The following is a 23,964-nucleotide window of genomic DNA, read 5'->3' on the forward strand; positions in this document are numbered from 1 at the left end:
ACTTGGTTAAAACTCAGTTTTTTATACATCATTTTCAGGGCTGTAAAGGACCTGGATAAGGCCGGTGCTGACCAAAGTGTCGTGAGACTTCAGTACCCTGTGGCGGAAGTTTCTTGTTTTGATGCCAGAAAATAGCCAAATTAAATGACGCGCATTTTTTGCAATTAATAATTTGTTTAAATTATTAATCACTACGTATGATCCTTTGATCCTTTGAGTAGTGTACAAATGCAGATAGACTTGCTCCATCACTAAGGTAAAAGCAAGGAACTGCATCTCTGAGAAGATTGAGTCCTTTTCTTGCCTTTTTGTGAATCAGTGCCTAAGATTCTGATGCGGATCCCTCATGCAATCTTGGAAACTGTTCCTCCTCAGTGAAGGAGGCGAGGACTGGCATCTATCTGAGTTACTTCCTCTCCTTGAAATTCTCACAAATCATCTCCGTGAAGTCCCATAGGATCTTGGCCTCCATCTTCCTTCTCTCCTGGTTGAAGGAGAGAAGGAAAATCGAAATCTCACGAGTTTTTCCGTGTGTTCCTGTAAAACCCTGACGAGGAGGTGGTGTGTGATCCTGTTCCAAGAACAGGATCACACGCTCTTCTCATCAGCATCATGATCTGCTTCTCCTGGGGCATACCCACAGCTTTCATATGAGGTGGGCTGGGGAAGAAATTTAATCACAAAAGGAACTAAATTGCAGCAGAAATTGAGACATTTCTTCAAAAACTATAGGATCCTTGTATGCTCCTACCTTGTTTTTACACCTTTTATTTCAATGGCTGAGTTTGGGCGGCTTGTTCCCGTATGTTCACGAACAGCTCGATTTGTTGTTTGTGGGTCGGCCACTCGAACGCCAGGAACAAACAACCGGTTATCGATGGTAGTTAGTGACAAGCAACATGCAACATGGCGGCGTCCATGTAGGCTACGTTATTTGAGAGTTAATGCGTGGATGGGCTGAATTCTTTTCAATATAAACAGGAACATTCATTTCTGTGTTACGGAAAATAATGTTAATTTTGCAAAACTTCCCATTGTTTATGGCTTTGGAAGCCATCCCTCTACTTTTTGCAGCTATTCAAAAATCGAAATCTCACGAGTTTTTCCGTGTGTTCCTGTAAAACCCTGACGAGGAGGTGGTGTGTGATCCTGTTCCAAGAACAGTGATCTTGAGTCATGTTCCTGCCGTTCGAGTGCGAGAACAAGAAACCCGTGTCAAGAACAGGCCACCCAAACTCGACCATAGTGTCTATTGTTTGTCATCCATTTTCTGTCTGAAAATGAACTACGACAAGAGGATTCCTTTGACACTGCTGACCCATTACTTCTGAAAGCACTTGTGATTTGTACTCTTTGTTAAAACTATTTTTCCAGACACCCCTTTAGGGTTTAGTGAATCAAAAAGTGACATTTTTAAACACTTTCTCTTTTCCAAACAAGTGAGGGCGCTGTTTTACAGTAATACTGTAACATCAATCAGGGAAGACCATAAACCTGAAATATCTATAGACCAACAGCTCCTACGGAAAACAACAATTGATCCCAAAAGTGTGGGCAGAAATATGTCAACAGTCTGCACAAGTCTGTTGAGTTGGATACAAATCAGAAATTTTGGATGGTGACTGAAAATACTACTGAGTCTTTACAACGTTGTTCCCTTTTTGTGTTTTGGTTCAATATTTGTCAAAATTAAGGTAGATCTTTCTTTAACCCTAACAGTCCTCGGTCCTCCAACAGGTGAAGGATTGAGGACTGTTAGAGTTAAATAAGAGCTCTGAACACTTAAATTTTTGTCCATATTCATTGCTCACTTTCAAAAAGCCTGAACAAATCCCCATAATGTATGTGATTTTAACTTTTAGACTTTATTTTTGAAATGTTTTGGAAACACAGTTCTCAGTGCTCTATCAGCTAAAACTTGAGTTAACATGTTAAATTTGCTTTTCAAAATATTCACATAACAACAGAGATGTCAGGAATTCATCTGAATTTCACATATTGTGCACCTTGGTTTGTACTAATGGCTTGTAATAATTAATGGACAATATTATTAGGAAAATATTATGAGGAAAAATTGTACTGTTCCGGGAAAGAACTTTAATAAAAAAAACCAACAGGGCCCAATAATGTTTGATGGAAAATGGTCACATTGCCTCCAATCCATCTTCTTTGATGTAGAGCAGTGCTGCACAGCAAATCATGAAACCCCAGGGGACAAGGCAGCCATTTGCTCATAGTTATTAAAATGGAGAGTTTCCGTAAATTCTGCCCCTTTTGTTGTTGGTCTAAAGGTATTTTATGTCTATGATTAGACACTTCATTTCATGAGTTTTACTATTGAACATGTTAACGTGTCTCATGAAATGTGGACCATTGATCAATGGTAATTTGTCATGAAACAGCAATAAACCATTAAGGAAAAGGAACTTTAGGCCAGGAAAATGTGAACAATTCCAATGCAGTGGGTGCATTCAACTAGCTTGCCCTGGTTACAAGGGTTTAACCTCATCCCTGTTGTCTTGCTTGGTTGACAAATGCACAAAACCATCCTTAGGTTGGGGTTGCCCTAAAAGCTAGCCAAAAGCACCCAAGGGTGAATCCAGGACCCAATTTTTTTTTTTCATTTTATTTTTTCAAAGGAAAACAATTTTTGCTCACTTTTTGATCATGACCCCAATTGCCCCCCCCCCTTTCCCAGATTCATCCTTGCAGAAAGCCAGCAATGACATGAAACACAGGACTCCTAGCTGTGCTACTTAATGACGTAACCTGCCTCTTCACTTTGGAGATTACATCGGTCAGTCCACTCGCACCATGATGCTAGCCAGCCTCAACGTTCATGTAGGCAGCCATGGCAGTACATGTACATTCACCTGGCAATGAGGCCTTCCCAAATCTATACACAGGGAAAAATGAAAAAAAAAACAAGAAGAAAAGGTCAACTAAGGTTTTTCAGTCACACTGTAATCATCATGTTTTTTCCCAAATGAGCAAAACATCCTCATTTCATCAACCCATCACCACATAGACTCTTATTGTGGGTCGCTGTTAAATCCATAAACCATACAGTGGTGGGGAGTGCAGGGTGTAACAGGCTGGGTGGGGTCAGGGCCCAATGTCATGGGCTTCTTAATACAATCAGAAGAAAAATCGTGCTCACTTAAGCAGAAAAATGTGCTAACCTTGAGCACTATTTCATGGCGGTGCTCGGATAGAGATTTCTGTTGTTAGATCACTAAGTTTAAGCAAATCTTTCCTTCAAGGTTAGGATGCATTTTGCTGTACTTACTGTTTATGGTATATGCGTGAAATATGCAGAGCCTCTGTAAGTGTTAAATTTTGAGCTAAGCAGCGCGGTGAAATTGGGCCCTGATTGTTACAAGCAAGTTTCCCATGAAATCTGAAAATCAAGTTCAGTGACCTTTCCAGCACTTTCCAGAACTAAAATATGACAATTTCCATGGCATTTACTGCCACTCTGCACAGAAAGTTTGTTTGATATAATTAACGGGAAGACTGCCAACTGCCATCGCCACTGTCCACTATCCATAACCACCATCAAAATCACCCTTGTACGAACTAGATTTCCCTGACTTTTCCTCAGACCAATTTTCCGTGAGTTTTCCATGACTTTCCGGGACAACTTTTCCAAGGATTTTCAATGACTGTGGGAACCCTGTACAAGGGCAAATGGGTTGAGAGTACTGTACAATCCATCATTTATCCAAAAGGCATTCCAAATTGTTGAAAAGCATACTTGGTTTGGATAGAGGACTAAATTCTGTGAGAAACTGTTCGGGCAAACGGTTATCATGAAGAAACAATGATTTCAAGCAGGAACCTTCTCAAATTTTTGGAAAATCACTATCAGAAATGCACGCAAGTGTTGACACAATGAACAGACACTAGCAGTTTCTATAATTCATCAGGTCAGGGGATGACAAGGTGTAGCTGCATTCAACTGAATATGAAAATGTTTCTCAGATGCTGAACTCAGTCACAATTTAAAACACGACTCGGCAACTTTTGATCTGAAATCCAAGTCCTAGAATAGTTTTCTCAGAATATGGAGCATTTGCTATTAAGCTGAAACTTCATCTTCATCAGGTTTGTTCTTGTGTTCCCTTCTTTTAGATTTTGAGTAATTTTGTTGCTTCAAAGTAAAATAATCCACAAAAGACAACTGGCGGATTATACCTTCAACCCTAACCATGCTGAATCCAACAAGGTTATGCAGGATTTCAATGGTCCCTAGGGTGTTGCGACACCCAAAATCATGACTACTATTTTCGTAAAAGAAGAGATGGCTTACTCTACTGGGGCAGTGATGCCAGCCCACAGGCAGGGGACCAACTACGCTGCTATCGCCTTAGGCCTACTCTATCAGGCCAGTGATGTGAGAAGTTGAGCCCAGGGGCAGGGGACCAACCACGCTGCTATCGCCTTAGGCCTACTCTATCAGGCCAGTGATGCGAGAAGTTGAGCCCAGGGGCAGGGAACCAACAACGCTGCTTTTTCACCCTTTACACCTGGTAAAAATACAGTAACAAAAAGGGAGCAGTTATGTCTATATGCACTGTAATAAATGTACTTTTGTTTGAGCATGTCCCCATCAGAGTTGTAGGTTTTGAGGCGATGTTCAATAGGTGTGGCTGAGGCTAGATGATTAAAGCCACAAGTGAGTGGCTTCAGTCAATCTGTTAGCCCAAGATTCGGAATAGGCCCATCTTCAGCCAGTCGACACATATACAAACAACAGGAGGTACCCAGTGACTGTTTTCTCAACTTAACAAATTGTGAAAACTCTGGCTGTGTGAGTGGAAATTTCTTGAAGAACCTCTGAATTTTACCCAAAATAGCTGGGGGGGATGGGTGATGGAAACTACCCCCTTTAACATATTTTCCAATATTACCAAGGTGCATATTATTTTTCAAGAAGCCTTCTGGAGTTTTTTGAGTAACTCTTTTTGGTCATTCTGACACCATTTTTGTGAAAATCCAACATACCATTCTTGCACAGCACCTTGTTTCTGAGAGGTCAACCAAGAATGTATACTTTTCCCGCTGCCATTCCCAAATTCCAAGTGATTGTCAAACTATTTGACAGATTGAGATAAAACTTCAATATTTGTGTTAGGAAGGAAAGCAGGGCCAAATCTACCTGCAAAAATTGATTTCTTCACGGATGGCATATATGACTGACAAGTGACAGCTTTTCTACCTGCTGTTTTCTCCATCCACTGTTCTTGCTCCTCATCACTGTCAGAGTGGCTGTCACTTGGGTCCTCACCGTGACTGGAACTTGAGTCTTTCTTCAGCCCGCTTCTTGAGAAAAACAAGGAGATAAAATACGGATGTCATCACTGGCTCTAGGTGTTAACTTCTCTTAATGACTTCCTCCTACAATAAAAACAATGCATCCCTTCATTTATTGTTGAAGCCCCCGAACTCCGCGCACCCTAACTTTTTTTGCCTCCAGTGCCTTGCTGGAGCAACATTTTTACCTCGAATGTTCAAGGTAAGTGAAATTTCATCAAACTCCCGCTAATCTAATTCAAAACTCCTGATTTACTCACCCACTACAAATTTCCAATTACATTTTGATTTTGGCTCAATTTTCAAAAGGTCAAAATTTAGCAGTGAAAATGTTGCTGTATTCACTAAGAAAACACTTGAGCATTTCAGACCAGTGTCATAAGGTTTCTTCCTCCATTGTCCATTTGTGCAAAGGGTGTCAAGCCGCATCCCTGTTACATCTACATTTATGTTATTTATTTATCTGATCATCCAGCAGCGCATTTAGTGCCAATTACAGGATGATAATGAGTGAAGAAGACAATGAAAAGATGTCCAGTTTTAGAGGTGGGAAGAAAAGCTCGAATAAGTGTAGATCATCATACATCATGGAATTCTTTCTGAAATGTACTTGTAGGTCCATCCGCCTTGAGCAGAAGCAACCCCTCATTGGTCAAACAGAGCCTTGTCATGTATGTTGGTGGGGAGAGTTCATTTACTGCGGGTAGCGACGCAACAGTGATGCAGGTACTTCATAGTCTCCTGTGGTGCAGTTCCCACCAAAGGGGCCTCCGTTGCTAGGAAAATTGTGCCCTCTCATGGTCCCACCCAGGTCTCATACATGCACATAAAACCCTAACTAAAGAGACCCAAAGTGTCGTCTAATCTGGCCTCCAACAACCAGCTGCTTTACTACTCAATCACAGTGCTGATATGTAATATTGACGTGCACATGTACAGTATTAATCTGACACTGACTTGGTACCCGTTACAAATATACAGATCCCCCCCCCAAAAAAATACAGGCCATCATCCGTCCCTAATTTTTTGGGCTATAAAAATTTAGAGTGAAAAAAATATTTTACCCAACCATGCACCCTAACTTATTTTTCAGTGCAATAGGAAACACACCTAATTTTTTGTTTGGCCTTAGCCTCCCCTTACAAATATACCAAGGAACGTTCCAAACCTTGTCATGTCCTGTTTTCCCATTTTGTGCATGCCCTGGCACCACAGACATATAAATGCATAGACCACCAGTCTTGCGCGGTAAAATAAAGTTACAAATCAGGGAGGGGGCTTGGGCTAAAGTCCTGGTAGCCAAGTTCTCATTGTTCGAGTCTGAGTCCAAAAGGTCTAAGTCTAAGTTCAAGTCTGAGTCTTTGGAAATCCACTGATCTCCACAGCAACTGACAACAACTTAACACAGAAGTTACTAGTATATTGGGAACCAAGTTTTTCATTGACTTTTGTGTCAGGCTTAATAAGCTAACATACAGTTTGTATGTTTGTAAATAAAGTGAACAGGCAATGTTAGATTTCTGGAAATACTAAAATGCCAAGGTTTGTCAGTCTGGCAAGAAAGACTGAGATTTTGCTGTCTCATCTGAGGTACATGTAATTAATCATGCATCCAAATACCTGGCCTTCCCAAATTACAAGGCCAGGCATCTCTTGCACATGTCAGTAAATTTACATGAACAGTACATGCAATATACCTGGACTTTAATACAGGTATGCTATAGTGTGTTGAAACTAGCTTGGAAGATTTCTATTCATACTGCAGCCATGTGCCTGCCTGCCAGAGTTGACGAGTCCGAGTTGACTTGGGACCAAGTTGACCTGAGACGGAGTTGACTCGGAGCAAGTTGATTCCAGACCAAGTTGGCGACTTCACACTGATGAGTATACCGTGTGTTTTTATTGCCAAGTTTCGCCGGACCATATCTGAATCTTTAAAAAGGCAATTTATAGAGTCTAAGTTGTTCAGACTATTATTATCGGATCTACATCATCCTGATGCAGTCGCGTCAAATATCATTTCAAAAATTCAAATATCCCCAGCATGCCAAAGTGACGTTGGGCTTATAATGGGATGGCTTACTAGTACAAGTACTGAAGTAGCAATATCACAGCTGCACATGAGCATGGTCAGCACATCATCACACCCAATGACTTGCTTGGGAGGGGTAAACAATTTGCAAGATGTGTGCAAAATCTAATTGGACATATAGGCCTACTAAAGTTCAATACTCACGTGTCATTTCACAGAAATGGGCCATGTACATGTACTGAAGGCATGCCTAGTGTTGATCCTACAGTCCTCCTTTACATTACCTTTATCTTAATTTAATCACTGTCACACAATTTTAAGTCATAAGAGTACAGCTATCAAACCTTGTGTAACTCCATTTTGATTTTAATTACAGTTTGATTCTAATGCATTATATATACACATTTTCTTACTTTTGTATTTTAATTCATTTTCCATTATTGTGTGTTATGTGTGCATTGTTGATTTAACATCAACTGAAGTTTTGTTAAAAATTAATTTTGTTGTCATTTTTTCTGGTTCTTTAAGTATGTGTTTTATGTTTATTATTCTAAGTACCGCCTAGCCGTTAATTCTATAATCTTTGGTATTTCATTTTATCTAACTCCATATACAAATCCTGTTTTGTTCGACTGCTTTCAGTTTGTTTTATTTTTCTCTTTTATTAACTTAATCTGTTTTAAATTGTTTGAATTCATTTCTATTGATTTTTTCCAAGTTTTATAAGGGCCCTAAATGATAACAGTTTCTCAATGACGAGGCTACCCTGTTGAAGTCCAAGGATTAGTCTCAACATGGTCTTTTCCTTTTTCAACATGGTCTCAAGGATTACGCCTAAGAATTTTTATTCCTGTAAAGTATAAGTGTGGAATGATAAAATCAAAATACATTGTACTTACTCCATATCACGTAGGTGTGCCAGCGATCCCTCAGAGACTAATTTCTTATGTGTTGTCTTGATGATACAAGAAGTCGCGAAAACAAACGGATTAAAGCGACCACCGAGTATTGTACACATGTGCATGTGTGCAACCGCACCCACGTGTTGTTTGCAGTGTGTCTGTCCGTCGGTTAAATGGGTTTTCGATGCCGTCATGAACGGAGTGCCTGGCCCTTGGTAGATAATGTACTTCGCTGGCTCACAAACGACCAAGAAATGCACGAGTTACCGTCGCATCACTACCGACAAAATGAATACTCACCGCTAACGTCATTTTCCTAACCGACGAGGAGGTGCTTCTGCTCAAGGCAGATACTGAAGACATGTTGAACCTGAGCACCCATTGTCCTCATGTAATTCTTTTGTTCTCTGTCGGCATTATGATTGTGAACACACAATTGAAATTACAAATGAACACACACGTCGCTCGGACAGAGGTCTCAAATGCAGGTGTTTTTATTTCTCTAAATATCCCCCAATTTGGTCTCATGCTGCCCCACATTTTTTTCCCGATTACATAGCATCAAAGTACGCTGCCCTCATATCACTGCAGGGTGGCATTAAATATCTTTGTTATAATCTCCTGTTCAATAAGTTTAATTCCAATACTGGCATGCTGTGTTGGTTTCAAAAACAAGTGTTCACGACACTTCCAAATATCTTGCATGAAGAAGAGTGTGTTCATTACAACGTGAAAAGTCCCCTTCCGGGGAGCTGTTAAGGTCAAACAGTAAACAGTGCTGTGCAAAAGAAAGAAAAAAAAAAACCAGACAATACAAAAATTACTACACGTTGCTCACAAAATAGCTTCAACACTATACACAGCCAACTGTTACACAGTTTGCATGCAATCCCAGAAAAGGCGCTCAATATCAGCGGTGGTCTACAATTCAATCAACTGTACAGCAATCATTGTGTCGGTAATAAATATCAGGAATCATATACAGCTCTAGTTAATCGACAAGACTTTATGAGTGTGAGGGCTGAACAAGTGAGTTCTGTTCACAAGCACAAACGGAGAAACACCTCTCTCACTGAACACCATGCACTGCAGTTAAAAACTATAAAACAGAACTCATCCAGTGTGCAATAATCCAGTATCTTACAGTTCACTATAAATCCTCCAGTGCGCTGATAGGAAATTATAATTTTTATCTCATCACCGTAACACAGATTAAACAATATGGCTTTTAAATTCTTCATCATAAGCTAATCAGGAAAGGTTATTTCAACAATAAATACTTTGAAAACTAATCACGAAGGATCCTTTGATTGCAACAGTAACTTTATTTTGAAAGAAGTAAACTCTACTTTAAAACTAAGAAGAAAGCACTACTGTTTTGTTCTGCCTCAATAGTAAGCAGACCTTATGAATGGCAGCCACCTTGGAGGACGTTTTCAATTTTAATTCAGTTAACAATGCACAAAAGGGTTCCTCGAACCTCTCCATCCAAAACAAAACAAACCGCTCCATAAGATGGCCGCTATCCAAAAGGTCCGTAAACATCACGGGAAAAAAAAAAAAAATCACTTTTTTGTTTCCCTCTGACATGTAAACAGTATTTTGGAATAAGAATTGTAACCCACGCATCCAAACTATACAGCTCATTTCAGATACAGTAAAATGCTTTTTTTTAATCTAGGAAAAAAAACAAAAAATTATAAATCTAAGCATGGCAATACTGAGAAGTTAAGAGCAGGTGGGTGGAAAAACGAACTGCAAAAAATTCATATCTAAATAGCAAAAACTACTAAAACTGCTCACACTTCTAACAATCCCCGATCCCAAACCAATAGATTAACTTCATGCCACATTTAGGTGGTTGTCTGATATCAGATCTCACTACATGTAAAACCTTGTCTGTCCACATGCATGTTATTATGAACGGTTTGCAGGTGCCATTTTTCGACAAGTTTTCTTTATACAGTGTGTGAAACGATGTTTCACCTTTATCATTCATCGTAATATCTTATGCACAAAGAGAATCGTATTTGCTTAAAAGCTTCAAGTTGAAAGCTCGGCCTCTGTCAGTAATTAAAAGGAATTGAGAGAACTTTACACATGAGATGAACAGCAACGTGCATGCACCTTGCTGTATTTCTAACGATTTTATGACCACATTTATTTATGCAAAGGTGAGGGTTGTTAAAGAATAGATATGTCATTGTGGTTCTGAAGACCGACAAAAACCTTGATCGAGAAGACACTAACGAGATATTACATTTTCAAGGTGGAGGGGGAAAGCGTCAATTTTCTGGAGAGACCAAGGAAGGCTCGAGGACAGAAACCTCCATCTTTGAGTCAGACTGGGTGGGATTCCCATCTCGTGATACCGCTGCGCCTCTTGGACCTTTCCTGCTTCAGCCGCTCAGCGGGTCCTCCCTGCAGTTGATGGCGTACAGCAGTCGCCTGGTCATGATCTCCTGGCTGGTGTACTGCGGCAGCTTCACCATGAACATGCAGGTCTCCACACGGATGAAGCGCGTGTCTGGGGAGCCTAAATGCAAGCAAGGCATTTTGTAACATTCACTACAGAGAAAGAATTATTTCATAGCCTCCGTGCCTTCGTGCTCTCCAAGTAAGAAATAGGAAAAAAAGTTGCTGTTATGGACAAAATCCTCAGTGCTATTTCGGTGGTGTGTTGGTACTTGTGCAAAGCCCTGTGCTGTGCACAATTCAGTTGAAAAATCTATTGCTAAATTTGCAATGGTCGGAAAATTTCACTCCATGGGCTGCCACCTTCTATGGCCTGTTAATGACTATCGCAGTACCATTGCAATTTTATAGACAAAACCCCCTTCTGCTATGACAGGGAATGATAACCGTTCAGGCCTTGCAGTTGGCACCCACAGAAAGACAGTGAGGGATTTGTGCACATTCAGAAGAAAACCTACCATGCAAAGTTCATTCCATGTACCGATCCACTGCACGTCATCAAGTGCAGATCTAGGGAGGGGTAGGGTGTCGGCCCCCTCCTTGCTCATTGCCATGAGTTTTTTTAGGAGCCTAGGTCTAGAGGTTGGAAGACATAAGCATAAACCACGTAGGGATCCTATTTTGCGTGTGTGGTTAAGGACAAAACAGAGATTAAATGGCTTCACCGTCGGTGACAACTGCTTGTGGTTACTCCCCTAGCCCTTGTATAAACTTGGGCCGAGTTCGGGCGGCTTGTTCCCGTATGTTCACGAACAGCTCGATTTGTTGTTCGTGGGTCGGCCACTCGAACGCCGGGAACAAACAACTGGTTATCGCTGGTAGTTAGTGGCAAGCAACATGCAACGTGGCGGCGTCCATGTAGGGTACGTTATTCGAGAGTTAATGTTTGGATGGGCTGAATTCTTTTCTATATAAACAGGAACATTCATTTCTGTGTTACGGAAAATAATTAATGTTAATTTTGCAAAACTTCTCGTTGTCTATGGCTTTGAGAGCCATCTCTCTACTTTTTGCAGCTGCTCAAAAGTCAAAATCTCACGAGTTTTTCCGTGTGTTCCTGTAAAACCCTGACGAGGAGGTGGTGTGTGATCCTGTTCCGAGAACAGTGTTCTTGAGTCGTGTTCCAGCCGTTTGAGCGTGAGAACAAGAAACCTGTGTCAAGAGCAGGCCGCCCGAACTCGACCATAGATTTCCTGACCCCCGCCCACAAAAAATCTTGGATCTACCCCTGCATGTATCCACACACTTGAACTCTGGTAAGTGAGCTCACAGTGCAGCCCAGCATTTCCTGCAAGAGCCAATTTTAGGACGTTAACTGAGAGTTCAAAAAATTGGCAACATTGCCAAAAACTTTCTCCCCTTACCGCCTGTTCCGTCAGGCGGGGCAATCTTCATCGGGTAGGGAGGCACATGGCTGGTGTCAGCCTCTCCATCTTGGCAGGGGCAGGTGCAGGGAATACGGTCCTGGTTGCAGGCAAACTTGATGAAGCGGCCGATCTCCTCCTGGGAGAAGGACTCCAGGGCTGACCAGAAGTACTGGATGTGGGTGTCCGTCTCCACCAGGCCCACCTGGTACATGGTGTGGGCCTGAAGAGCAAAGGTGGCCAAAATGAGACACATTTAACGAGCAATTTATGAGTGGCCTACAGCCTTTGTGAGTCCAATGTTGCGGTTGCTTTAGTTTCGACTTGTCTCGGCCAGGCTTTGCCTTGTAGGGTGGGGTTGAAGGATGCACAATGAGAGGAAGGCCAGGAACAAGACTATTTGAGTCAAAGAACTCAACATCACATTGTTTCTCTGAGGCATATGCTCTTGGCACAGGTCACACTCTGTCAGTCATGACAGGATCAACCCAAACAAGAACATTTCTGCCATTAAAATCGCTAGTAAGGAGACGGTTAAGATTTAACGCTTGCCTTTTTTCCTCACCAAGTCAAATTCTCTCATGATGTCAATGGTTACTTCCCTTCAGTACACTTTTTTTCTGTCAAAATCCACCACTTTGTTTAACTGTATTGTAATGGATTGAGGACTCCAAAACCTGGTCATCGTCACTGCGAGTCTCCACATTGTCATTTCGTCAACACAAACACAAAAAAATTATTGGTTTCCTGCACAGTGTGAACTTTAGGAGGATTTATGAATGCTTCTAGCCCCCCAAAAATGCACAGCCAGTAAGGTTCAAAGAATGAAAGTTTTTTTTGGGGGGGGGTGTTTTTACCTTCAGGAAGTCCAAATCCACGGTGGGCAGGCCACACGTCCTGAGCTCCATATCAAACGGCGTCATCATGCATAGAAGTTGGATCGGTACGACCGACGCCAGCCCGCAGCGCACCGCCAGCATGCGCTCTGGGCTGGCCAGCTCTCTCAATCGTAAATCACGGATGGCCGAGATATACTGCTGTCTGTTCTTCCAACTGAAATAACAGACAACAATCCGGAAAACCTACCAAGGCTACTCTCGCATTAAACCAGAAAGCAAAGTTTATTGTCAGCTCCTGCAGAGCCCGTTTCACCTCAAAAAGGAAACACAAATGAATATTTATATGTATAAATGAATATTTATGACTTACTGATTATGACCAGGTAAACAACGTGTCAAAACCAGGAACCAGGTAAATGTAGAACACTACTGTCAGTGAAAGATGAATACTTTCTTGTGAGTTCTCAGTCAGATGTACAGATGCTTTTGGCATGAGTGCATCTCAGTGTTAACTTGTCACATCCATTTCACACCAAACTGTTGTGTAGGCAGAGTTCTGTATTCTCCTTTCATTCCTTGTATCTTTACTCAAGCGCTAAGTGACATTCTGTACTGTCAAAGTTGATTTAAGTTCTGAGGGTCTATATAAAATTTTTCCTTTGAAAAGATCCCCAATTCTGGCTCAAAACATCAATTTTACGACTTGCCACTTAACACTGCAACAGACATGCTGTTCCTGTTTTTAACCCTGCAAGCCAGTGGTTACAACTAAGCAAAACCATTCACGTAAAAAAAACAGACAACTGTGCCATATCACAGATAAACGTAAGTTTCGATTGACTCGGAAAATTCTAGGTCTCACTGCTTGATCAATCAGACCCCACTCTCTCACTGCACTTTTCTCTCGGTAGAACAAAACAAAAACGTTCAAACTTCAAGCACACTGATTGTTTCCCGAGCCACTGGAAAGCACCTTGGTTTCTCCAAATGAAATTATCACTTGATGACACAGCTACGTCAACCTGAGGTTCGGATTTGTTGCCACGGTAACCCACCTGACCCGACGCGTCCTGCCATCCGCACACAGCTCCACCTCGTCCCCGGCCAAGCTGTGGTAGACAAACGTCAGGTTGTGGGCGGGCTGGCCCATCTGGAGGGTGGAGGAAGGGCTGGCGGAGCGCTCGGGGACGGGGTCCGGATCGGGGGACTCCAGGTCAGAGGCGTGATGGGAGGAGACCTCCGCACAGAGAGCGTCAAATTCCGCTTCACTCTGAACCTGCAGGTTATCATAGGCAAAATGTCGAATGAATAAATTATCTCGGGAAACTCTGCCACTTGACCATGACAAGAAGAAGGAACAGAACAGAAAATGTCAGATATCGTCCAACAAAAACTGAGAAGAGAATCAATAATTGTAGCCGAGAAAATACACAAGGTACTTGACCAGTGAATAAAATGATCAAGAATGAAATGAAATGTATGACCGAAACTTTTTAGAGTATAGCCCTGACAAGCTGTACTTAAGAACAACGTCACTAAAGTATAAGCAATGATTTGCACTAAATCATGCATTTGGTTGCAACATCCGACTCATTCTCTGACTCCATTACCAGACTCAATCCTGAGAAGCTTATCGGTTGCTTTACAGACTAATTTGTATGCGATGCACCCCAGATCAGACCTTTAGGTTTAGCCTACCTCTGTCAATTTCTTGATGTAGCCGTAGGTGATGCAATCGGCCTCTTCCAGGTCCCTCTCTGGGTCTAGGGAAGCTCCTACCAGGCACTTCCAGAATGACGGGAGTAGGTCCAGAGCCAAGGGGATATCAGCTCTCAGAGCGATGCCAAGAAGCTGAGTGGAAAGGAGAAAGGTTGCACCCATGAGCTCAGCAGCTCAAATTCTCAAACTGTGACTCTCAAAGACAAGAAATTGTTTTGTTTATTTAATTCGTGATTTTTGCAGTTTTTATTTTTGGTTATTTTATTTTGGAAATCTTCATAAAATATCAGATTTCTGAGAAAGATTTTCACCACAGAGGGAAAAAGAAATCTTTAAAGGGTGGACATATTTTCTTTACCTGTCCAAAAAACTCCAGCAATTTCTCTTCCGGGAAAGTGATGGCGCCCGGCCTCAGTAAGTATCTGCCTTTGTTTCGACCAGTGCCTGCACTGGGGCACAGGACGAGCAGACCAAGGGTAGAATTCTGAAGCTCACGGGTCACCTGACCGAGAAAATGCCTAAACGAACCACCTACAGGGTGGAGGGATTTTAAAGACATTTGACGGTTATCATAATTCTTTTTGAGTATTTATTAAAATTTCCTCTCATCCGAAAAGCTTTTAGTGTTTGTCATATTTCTTCAACAAATAAGACCGCATGAGCTTGCAAAGAGTGTTTCTTTTTTAATGTAAAAAGTACAGATGCATATGGCCTGTGTGGGTGGGCCTTGACCACAAAAAGGCGTCATTTACTTTGTTAGGAAAGTCAAAACCGAGTTGTGGGGATAAAAAGCTGTCCCAGTAACATTTTTGGTCCCCGCAACATGTCTCAACATGGGTGTAGTCCACACAACTACGGAACAAGAATGTGCGCCAAGTGTAACATTTTTTCCTCCAAATTTTTTTTCAAGATTAACTTTCATTGTTTTTCACAGGATATGTATCTTAACAACAAAAAAGAAAAGTCAAAGGGCATTTAAAAATAAAGGATTCAAAAACAGAAAGTCCATCCATCATTTTACCTTCCCAATCTAACCAAACCAAGGCAAAATCAACTCCAAGAACAGAAACAAGACAAAAACTAGAACTGTCGTCCAGTCGATCATATGCCTGCTACAAATAGCAAGAAATTTATCAAATACCTTGATCAAAGTGACTGTAGAATAACTAAAGACCGCGGACTGAATGACCCCAAATTGAGTAGTGACTGACAGGAGCTGACTTGTGAAGACCAATCAATCACGGCTCTGATCAAAAATAACTTACTTGTTCCGTGGACCTCTTCTCCGGTCAGTCTGACGTTAAAGGCATATGTGGGGTCACCCCCACTGGCAATCTTGACGCAGAGTTTGGAGGAGGGAACGATGGATAGCTGCCTGGCTGCCTGACAGAATTGGGTGGCTAGGCAATCCTGCGCATCCGCTGGTGAGACACAAGAAATAGAGGGTGACGAAGTTACAACACTGCAGAGTGAGTCATTGTGTCAAGATGACAAATACGACCAGTGTCAGACGCATTTTGTGCTTTTCTTTGACCTAAACACCACAGCCTGCAATAACATCGTGGTTCAGCAACTTCAAAACTAGAATGTCACAATAAAAACTCCTACTATGCTGTATACAACACACACTGATTACCACATTCAAATTTGTCAGGTGCCCGGCAGAAGGGCATAAGCGCACTTACGCCCTTTCGCTGGGAAGCATGATCACAGCAGAACAAATGTTCCCGGCAAAAGGGCGTAAGAAATACACTCTCTTTATTTAGTAAAAACGGATATAATTTACAACAAAATCAACCTGGGCTGTACAAAAAGCAACCTTGAAAAACTTATTTAAGGACTTGGCCTTTTTTTTGTTTACTTTTTGCCACGAAATCTTCATATTTCATTAAAATACAAGAGTTGCATACTTTCGTCCTTTTACCGGGAAAAGTTTTTTTGCAGTGATCATCCTTCTTGGCAAAAGGGCCTAAGTGCTTACGGCCTTATGCCGGGCACACGACGAATTGTTACATGGATCCTAAAGTTCTGTTGTGATTCTACGGATCCTACGCAATGTGTGCATACTAGACTTGGGTAAATTTACACAACTCAAGAGTGTGGGTGAAAAGTTTTCAATTGAATGCGCACAAACCAGTATCAATTTCATTTGCATGGGGAGAACACGCCCGTGTGACAACATAAATACATTGCTTAAGTATTTATCAATGGCACTACAGTATTCGTCAACAAGACAAGAGTTCCGCATTTCAAAAAAATGGGAAATGTAGTGATGGACTGAGTTCAAAAACACTGACCTCCTACAATCTCCAGTGGGTCAAGAGTTATCTCTGGGGCCGCCTGGTCAAGGTTCCGCTGGGCCGTGGCGTCCAGGATGGCATTGAAAAACTTGACCTTGGTGTCATAGAACAACAGCCGCCTGGCCCGGGACAGCAGCGCGGCCGTGCTCAGCGACAGGGTCTGGGAGGGGCGAAGGTCAACTAGGGGCAGGAAGTAGGCCTCCAGGTTGTTGCTTAGCGACTGGAGGAGGGCAAAGCGGAGGCGAAGGACTTCCAGTGGGACTCCTGGAGGCAGAAACGAAGAAGGAATCAAATCAATTTGCACTACTTTACGACTGACTGGTACAATCTGCAAGTACAGCCACTGAAGATTCACCAAAAAAAAGAGAGATCGGAAGTGGCTTCTTTTTTTTTTCAGATTTGTCCTCTTTCACAAATTGATCAGCCCATGGTGTGGCAACGTCCTGCCTCGTGCCTTTGGTCACTTTTGACAGCTGTCACGAAACGTTAGTTCCTTCTGAACTAATTTCAATGACTCTCTATCAGGTGTCTAAGTTCTCGTCACCTTGCAAAGGAGCAAAAGCTGGGTTGACCAGGTCGTCCTCTGTGAAGTAGACCTCGTGCGGGTGCAGACGGCCCGGGGTGATGGAGAACTTCCGGCAGAGACGGTCCACGTAACGCACCAGGGCTGCGTCCATGTCGTGGGTCCAGTGCTTGAAGTAAGAAGGGGTGTCCGAGTGGTTCAGGCTGGCGAATCTGTGTGCAAAGATACAGGAAAACATCTCAGAGTTACTGAGGCAGCCATGCTGAACAAGATTTTGTTATTCAGAGGATTTGGGGATAATATCAATGAACAATCAAACTAATTACAATTTAATAGCAGTACAGTGCGACATGACATGGCAACTGTTTCATGTTCTAATACGTTTATTCAGTGAACAGTTATTGAGTACTTTGTCCAAACTGCATTTATAAACAAAAAAGGCAGATTTGACTGGAAAACATTAAAGCTTTAGACAGAGATAAAACAAGTAAACACAATTACATTTGCAGAGTGATGACAATTCCTTCAATGTATGTTTTAAAAGTTTATGAGTTCCACACATCCTTTCATATTGTTCTTCTTGGTCTCTCAAGTAACAAAACTGACTCTGGGAAGATGACTTTCTTATTTAACTCACCGTAGCTCACAGCCATTGTTTTTAAAAGGGTAGTTGCAATCGTTTGGGGGGGGGGTTTAATACAAACCTTCCAAATGCACCTTTGTGTCTCAGTTAACCTTACTTTCAACTTTTGTTTCACTATTTCAAAAGGTATTTTGTGTTCATGCTAATGAGTATTTGCATATTAATGACAAAACTTGAGATGTCATCCACGGAAGAAAGCCGAAATGTTACCCTGGTTTTTTTACAGAAACCAGTCCTGCATTTTTGTAGATTTTGCTGGATTACATTTTCTCTTCTTTGCTGATTCATTGTTGTTTATGCGCAAAGCCATAAGTGAGCACCATGCTTTTCTCAGGAATAATATCAATAAGTAAATCCTGGGTTCACAATTTTAAGAGAAAAACCTATGCACGAAACTGTTTTCCCTGGATGACATCGCAGTAACAGCGCCCTCAGTTGTCCAGGAACGTATGGGTAATTTGAAGTGTTTAAAGAAGTGCGCTTTTCCATGCATTTAACCAAATGGGAGTGTAAAACAGTGTTCATACACTAAAGACTACAAAGTTGCAGGAAAATTGTGTCTAAGAGAAATTCATTGCGGCTACCTTGACCTGTAGCCACTGTAACTTACTATTGTCTTATCTACTGTAATTTACAAAACACAACAACCTTGACGTACTTTACAAAATCGATTACTGGCTTTGTTACACTTGGAGAGATGTGACACTAAAGGCATGTCTGGATTTCTTGGCTTCACCTTGAAATCCCGCACGACTCTATGGGCAGTAGCTGCAGACGCTATCATAGACTCGTGAGTAATTTCAACTAGCAACCTGATTTAAACACAGCCTCACTCACCTGTCAAAGTGGAAGTCAAAGCTGCAGGCCATCAGGGCCTTCCAGACGGGCACAGCGTCGTCCTGTGCCTGCTCCGTCACGAACTGAAGGAACCCAGCCAGGCACAGCGCCCTCTCTGGGACCGCCTCCTGCTTGGCGCGGCCCTCCTCTAGCTGGCGTTTCTCGGGGGCGTCACGGGCCACCTTCTCCGGCCGCTTGGACTTCTTGTCGGAAGGGCTGGCAGACCTGACAAGGAGAGAGATCATATGTCTTCACAGTCGAATCAATAATAAACATTTCAGTCATCAGAAATTGAAACTAGACATTGAGTAATGTTTGATGTGCCAGTCAACATCATTATATTAAAATCCAAGTAGAAAAAGCGCACGTTTCAAAGCACTAATACTCTTCAATTGGGCCCTCAGGGCCACTTTCCTAGAGCTACTTAAGCAAAAAATTCACTTAGGCCTGAAAAACCTTCCTTGAGAAATCAGGTCACCAGCCAAAACTCCATGTGATGTATATTGGTAACCATTGTTTTTTAAGCGATTGTTTTTGCGCTTAAGCAAATTTTGTGCTTAAGCAGCTCGATAAATTTTGCCCCTCGAGCTCAGGTTCTTCCGCAAAGTTACATTATTTCCACGAGAGGCGATCATCTTGTTGACACATTTGTCAGAGTTGACCATACTTGCAGGATTGGGCAATGTATCACAAGATCAGGCCGTGTCCGAAACGGGCTTCCAGAGCTACGGCTAGGTCTATTGTCTGCGCGTCTCCACGCATTTCCAATTGAGCGAAGACCTAGACCTAGCTCTAGACAAGTGATTCGGATGCAGCCTATGCCAGGCCTCTGCAGCTCTAGATGCACATCAATCTTCTAAGACGTCTGTAGGGTGTGCTTCTTTCCATGAATAACACCATTACTCTTCACAACATTGGGGACGCACAAATTAAAACAATTTGGGACTGGTGCAGTATTAAAGGCCAACTCGTACTTCGGGCCAATGCAAAAGGGGAAGCCACTTTGACATCACCTAACAATTGCAGTGAACTGCAGTTGTGTTCAAATATGTTCAACTTTGGGAAATTTGCAGCACGACTATTTGATCTGCCGTCAAAATTTCAAACATGTGAACCAGCTCATACGTAGAGGGAGAAAACAGGAAAACGGTTGATGTTTTTTTCTCACTTTGATTTGAAAGACACATCGGCTGCAGCTAACTTCTCCTTGCTGGTCTTACTCCCTCGACGATTGACCGTTCTGCTCTGATCCTTGGATGGTTTGGCTAGAATTACAAGAGAGGTACTTAAATATTTGAAGACTTTAAAATATTTACTCTCGCTGGCAAGACAACAAATATTTACTTGTTCTAGTAATTTATTCCTTTTTTGTAGCATACAGTTTATCACTGCCCACGTTTGCTGAGAATCATTCAACACAGCAATGCATTCAAGCGTCTTACTTAAAAACACATATAATTAAGATTATGAACAAATGACCGCAGAACTTCACAGCGTAAAAGACCTACTTATCTGCGTGATGTAATTGACTGTCATAAACACTATGAGCGAACAATGAGAAAGTTAAATGTACATCAATGGTAAAACAATTACTGGGGCAAACAATACCATATGGCATTGTCTGGATGTTGATTGATGTTAGAAAATGTCTTACCGCTAGATTTTTTCGGTCTGCTCGAACCCAGTCGGTTCACTCCGTACTTCTCCAGAACAAGGGTCACTTCCTCTTGGGCGGTGTGTTTGGATCCCTTCACCTCCCCAAAGAAAGGTACCAGCAGGTTGCCAGGAGCCAGACTGAGCATTTGCTCCTTGGACAGCGTCACCTCGGCTGTGTCCATGTCCTTCTCCTCCAGCTCCGAGAGGAGTTTGAAGCCTTGCTCAGCCGCCAGGCAGCTGTAGAAGACTTGTTCTAAGGCCTGCACTGCCAGGGGCCTCAGCTCCCTGGGAGGTTTATCGGTCAGCAGTTTGTGCCTCAGATACTCGGAGAACTCGCCACTGTCTGTCAGTTCTGCCTGCAAAGCCGAGTTGACGGCCGAAACGGTGAGGAAGTCCTCTGGGGAAACGTCTAGGATGGCCGCCGTCTCAACTTGCATTGCTTCGGTCACCTCCTTGCTGGTCAGCAGGGCATTCTCGATGCTGTCAATTTTGGCTTTGCAGCGCACCTCTAAGACAGCGTACCCTTTGACAAGTTGTTTGGCCTCATCAGGATGGTTGAGAGTGTCTCTGTCTTGTCCATCCACTGGAGTGGCTTCTCCCTCTGGAGGGGGTGTCAGTAAGCCAGCGTGTTGGTCAGCCAAGGGAGTCACAGCTGCACCTTGCTGAGTGTCAGGAGCTTGGTCTTCCAGAGCAGTATTGACACTGGCCTCTGCAACCGGGGATGGGTCAGGGGTGCCGACAGCAGCTCCTGGTGGCAGATCAGGTCGTTGCAAGTTTACTGGAGTTTGGATAGAAGTGTCTGCATCAGGAGAGTCTTCTGGTTGCTTCTGATCCTGGATGGGGATCCACAGCTCTTGTTTGTAGAGTCCGCCGTGGGAGCTGCAAGCCCGTTCGATGGCCCTACGAACTGTTTGTTCTTCAAGCGTCATTGGGATACCAGTGATGACTAGCAGGCGAGAGTGAGTGGACGGGACGGAATTGGACTGGTGGGCATCCAGGATGGCATCGCGGGTGACTGTCGCTCCTTGGAGGTTGCCGTCGATTAGGTAGCGCAGGATCAGTGACACGGTCAGTGCTCGGTGGAACCACAGCATCTCTTCTGGCTTAGAGCTGGTGGAAGCCGACGTCTCCCCACTGTCACTCTCACTCGGCCGGGGGCTGCGCTTCACAGTAGTCCCTGTCCTCCTGATCTTGACTTTCTTCCGTTTGGCAGCTGCCTGTGGGCTGAGTTGCACAGAGCTGGTAGCATGGGCCGATGGGGCAAGCTGCGCTCCTAGGCCAGGCGGGGATGTGACCTCAGCCAGAGCAAGACAGAGCTCCATCAGGGCTTGGAAGTAGGTCGACTGCTGGCCTGGTGCGATTGAGGACAGAACACCTGACGTTGACTCGTGCTCAAAGAGCTTCCTGAGCTCCATGTTCAACTGAACGAGCTGGGTGATCACAACAAAGGGGAGAGTGGTGGCAGCGGATGCAATACTCTCTCCGAAAGATTCCCTCTTGTAGAGTGTCCGCAGGAGCTGGGCCAGCATGTGGAACAAGTACTCTTTAATCAGTGGTGGTACCTTGGCAGTCATCAGGTAATGGGTCAGGAGCTCAGCCGCCCTGGAGATTACCCGGGGTGGGATGTGAACAGGGCGGTCCTTCAGAATCTCCTGCCGCTCGGTCGGGATGTCCTTAAGCCGGTCAATGACGATCTCATCCGTGCCCTCTATCTTCTGGCTGCCGATCTGGTGCTCGCAGCCCACGAGGGTCTCAATGAAGGCCATGGCCAAAGGAAACTCCGAGGGCAGGCCGTGGAGGGACAACACGTAGCCCGGGACTGGTGACACCCCGTGCCTAAGGTGGAGCCGGTTGCAGGGCAGGACCACGGCTGGGTAGGGGTCAATGTTGTGGCTTGGAGGCGCAGACAGACCCGCTGAACTGTTGATGGCAGCGTCAGCAGGATAACTCACTACCTCCAACAAGGCTGTCTGCCCTGTTTTCTTGACTCGATGGCCGATTCCGTAGCAGAAAACTCTGGCCCAGGGAGCTTGGTAAAGTGAAGCCCTGTAAAAAACAACACATTCTTATGCATTTTTCCACAAGTGTGTACAAGTTTCTTTCATACAAATTGTGTCAGCAAAAGGCAAATATCCACATTTATAACGTTGTCAATCATGGCAATTTTGCTGAAGAATCAAGTGTCTCTTACTCCTTCCTGGCTGTCTTCGGATCTTGTTGGCAGCTGACGATCACGGCTGCTGCCCCGGGAAACTGCAGGTCCGTGTTGACTTTGGTCTCCGTTACTGTGGTAATCTCGCAGGGGAAATGGTGGGGCGCAACCTGAAAAAAAGATCAAATTTGGATTTTTATGAGCGGATCGTAAAATCCTGAGAAAAAAAGCGGGTCCACACTGGATGCCTACTGGGGGTGTTCGGAGACTTATATTGGTCCGTGTAGCTCTTTTTTAAACAAATTAAGTGGGAAGGAAATTTTCAACCTTTGGTTACTCCTGGCAAAAACAACACTGAACATTTCAGAGACATCTGGTGGGTATTTCAACCTAAAATGGTTAGAACTACATAGTAACCTGCTGACAGTAGCCAGGATGTGTGTGTTTAGACATGCTAAAATTCCTTGCTGACTCAGAATGCACGCCCCTAAAATACAATCCGCCTCGAGCAGAAGCACCTCCGCTTTGGTTGAAAAGAGCTGCATAGGTTGGGAGGGTTCAATTTGTTGGTAGTGATGCGATAGTCGTTCCTGAACAAGCGAAGTTCAGTTCTGACCAAAGGAGCCTCTGTTGCTAAAAAAAAGCACCCTCTCTTGGTCCAGCTCCAAGCCCATTTTATGCTCACCGTTTCCTTGCCACTGAAATTGGATCCTAGTAAATAAAAATGGTTTTACAGGACTTTGAGTTTGACACCGGCCTTTAGACATGCTCCTTACCTGAAGTACTCCGCACAGCTGGTTGGTCAACTCCAGTAGCCTGCCCTCGCCCATGTGGGCTGCCGTCGCCATGGCAATGAAGAGCTCTCGCCTGAGTACCTGGGTGTCTTGGTAGAAGATGTCTGCAAGGCAGCGGGTGTTGCTGGCCAGGCACTGGTGCAACCACTGGGCTGTCAGGAGGGAGGATGCCTGGGCAACCAAAAAAAAAGGAAACATTTCAACTTAATTTTTCCGAGTTTCGTTCACATGGTGAAAACAACAAACAGAGAACTGATGACTTTCAAACTTGTTGAAATAATAGATGAATCCACTGAACAGTATAAAGGTACAAGTTAGACTTGAGGCTATGCATGGTGAATTCAATATGAAAAGCAAAATTTGTGAACACACCATGGGCAAGTATCTCTGTAAAGCTAAATGGTCCAAAGAA

The 23,964-nt window shown here is 43.4% G+C and overlaps 1 protein-coding gene across 3 annotated transcripts in view; it reads right to left on the reverse strand.

The window, feature by feature from the left end:
- Positions 1-8,728: 8,728 nt before the first annotated feature.
- LOC110986753 (putative E3 ubiquitin-protein ligase HECTD4) overlaps positions 8,729-23,964 on the reverse strand; it is a 68,767-nt gene continuing 53,531 nt past the window's right edge. For all 3 annotated transcript variants that reach the window (XM_087140986.1, XM_087140985.1, XM_087140984.1), the window contains exons 50-63: positions 23,535-23,723; positions 22,798-22,928; positions 20,605-22,652; positions 20,119-20,215; positions 18,951-19,175; positions 17,492-17,682; positions 16,945-17,211; positions 15,913-16,068; positions 15,006-15,178; positions 14,627-14,779; positions 13,984-14,204; positions 12,947-13,142; positions 12,090-12,312; positions 8,729-10,786 (exon numbers count right to left, since the gene is read on the reverse strand). In XM_087140986.1, coding sequence (XP_086997112.1) covers positions 10,650-10,786; positions 12,090-12,312; positions 12,947-13,142; positions 13,984-14,204; positions 14,627-14,779; positions 15,006-15,178; positions 15,913-16,068; positions 16,945-17,211; positions 17,492-17,682; positions 18,951-19,175; positions 20,119-20,215; positions 20,605-22,652; positions 22,798-22,928; positions 23,535-23,723 — 4,407 coding nt within the window. In that variant the 3' untranslated portion in view covers positions 8,729-10,649. The remainder of the gene's footprint in view (positions 10,787-12,089; positions 12,313-12,946; positions 13,143-13,983; positions 14,205-14,626; positions 14,780-15,005; positions 15,179-15,912; positions 16,069-16,944; positions 17,212-17,491; positions 17,683-18,950; positions 19,176-20,118; positions 20,216-20,604; positions 22,653-22,797; positions 22,929-23,534; positions 23,724-23,964) is intronic.

This window comes from Acanthaster planci, linkage group LG09 (assembly GCF_054643075.1).
Source record: "Acanthaster planci isolate LZ-2023a linkage group LG09, COTS_SCS, whole genome shotgun sequence".
In the NCBI taxonomy this organism is placed as follows: Eukaryota; Metazoa; Echinodermata; class Asteroidea; order Valvatida; family Acanthasteridae; genus Acanthaster; species Acanthaster planci.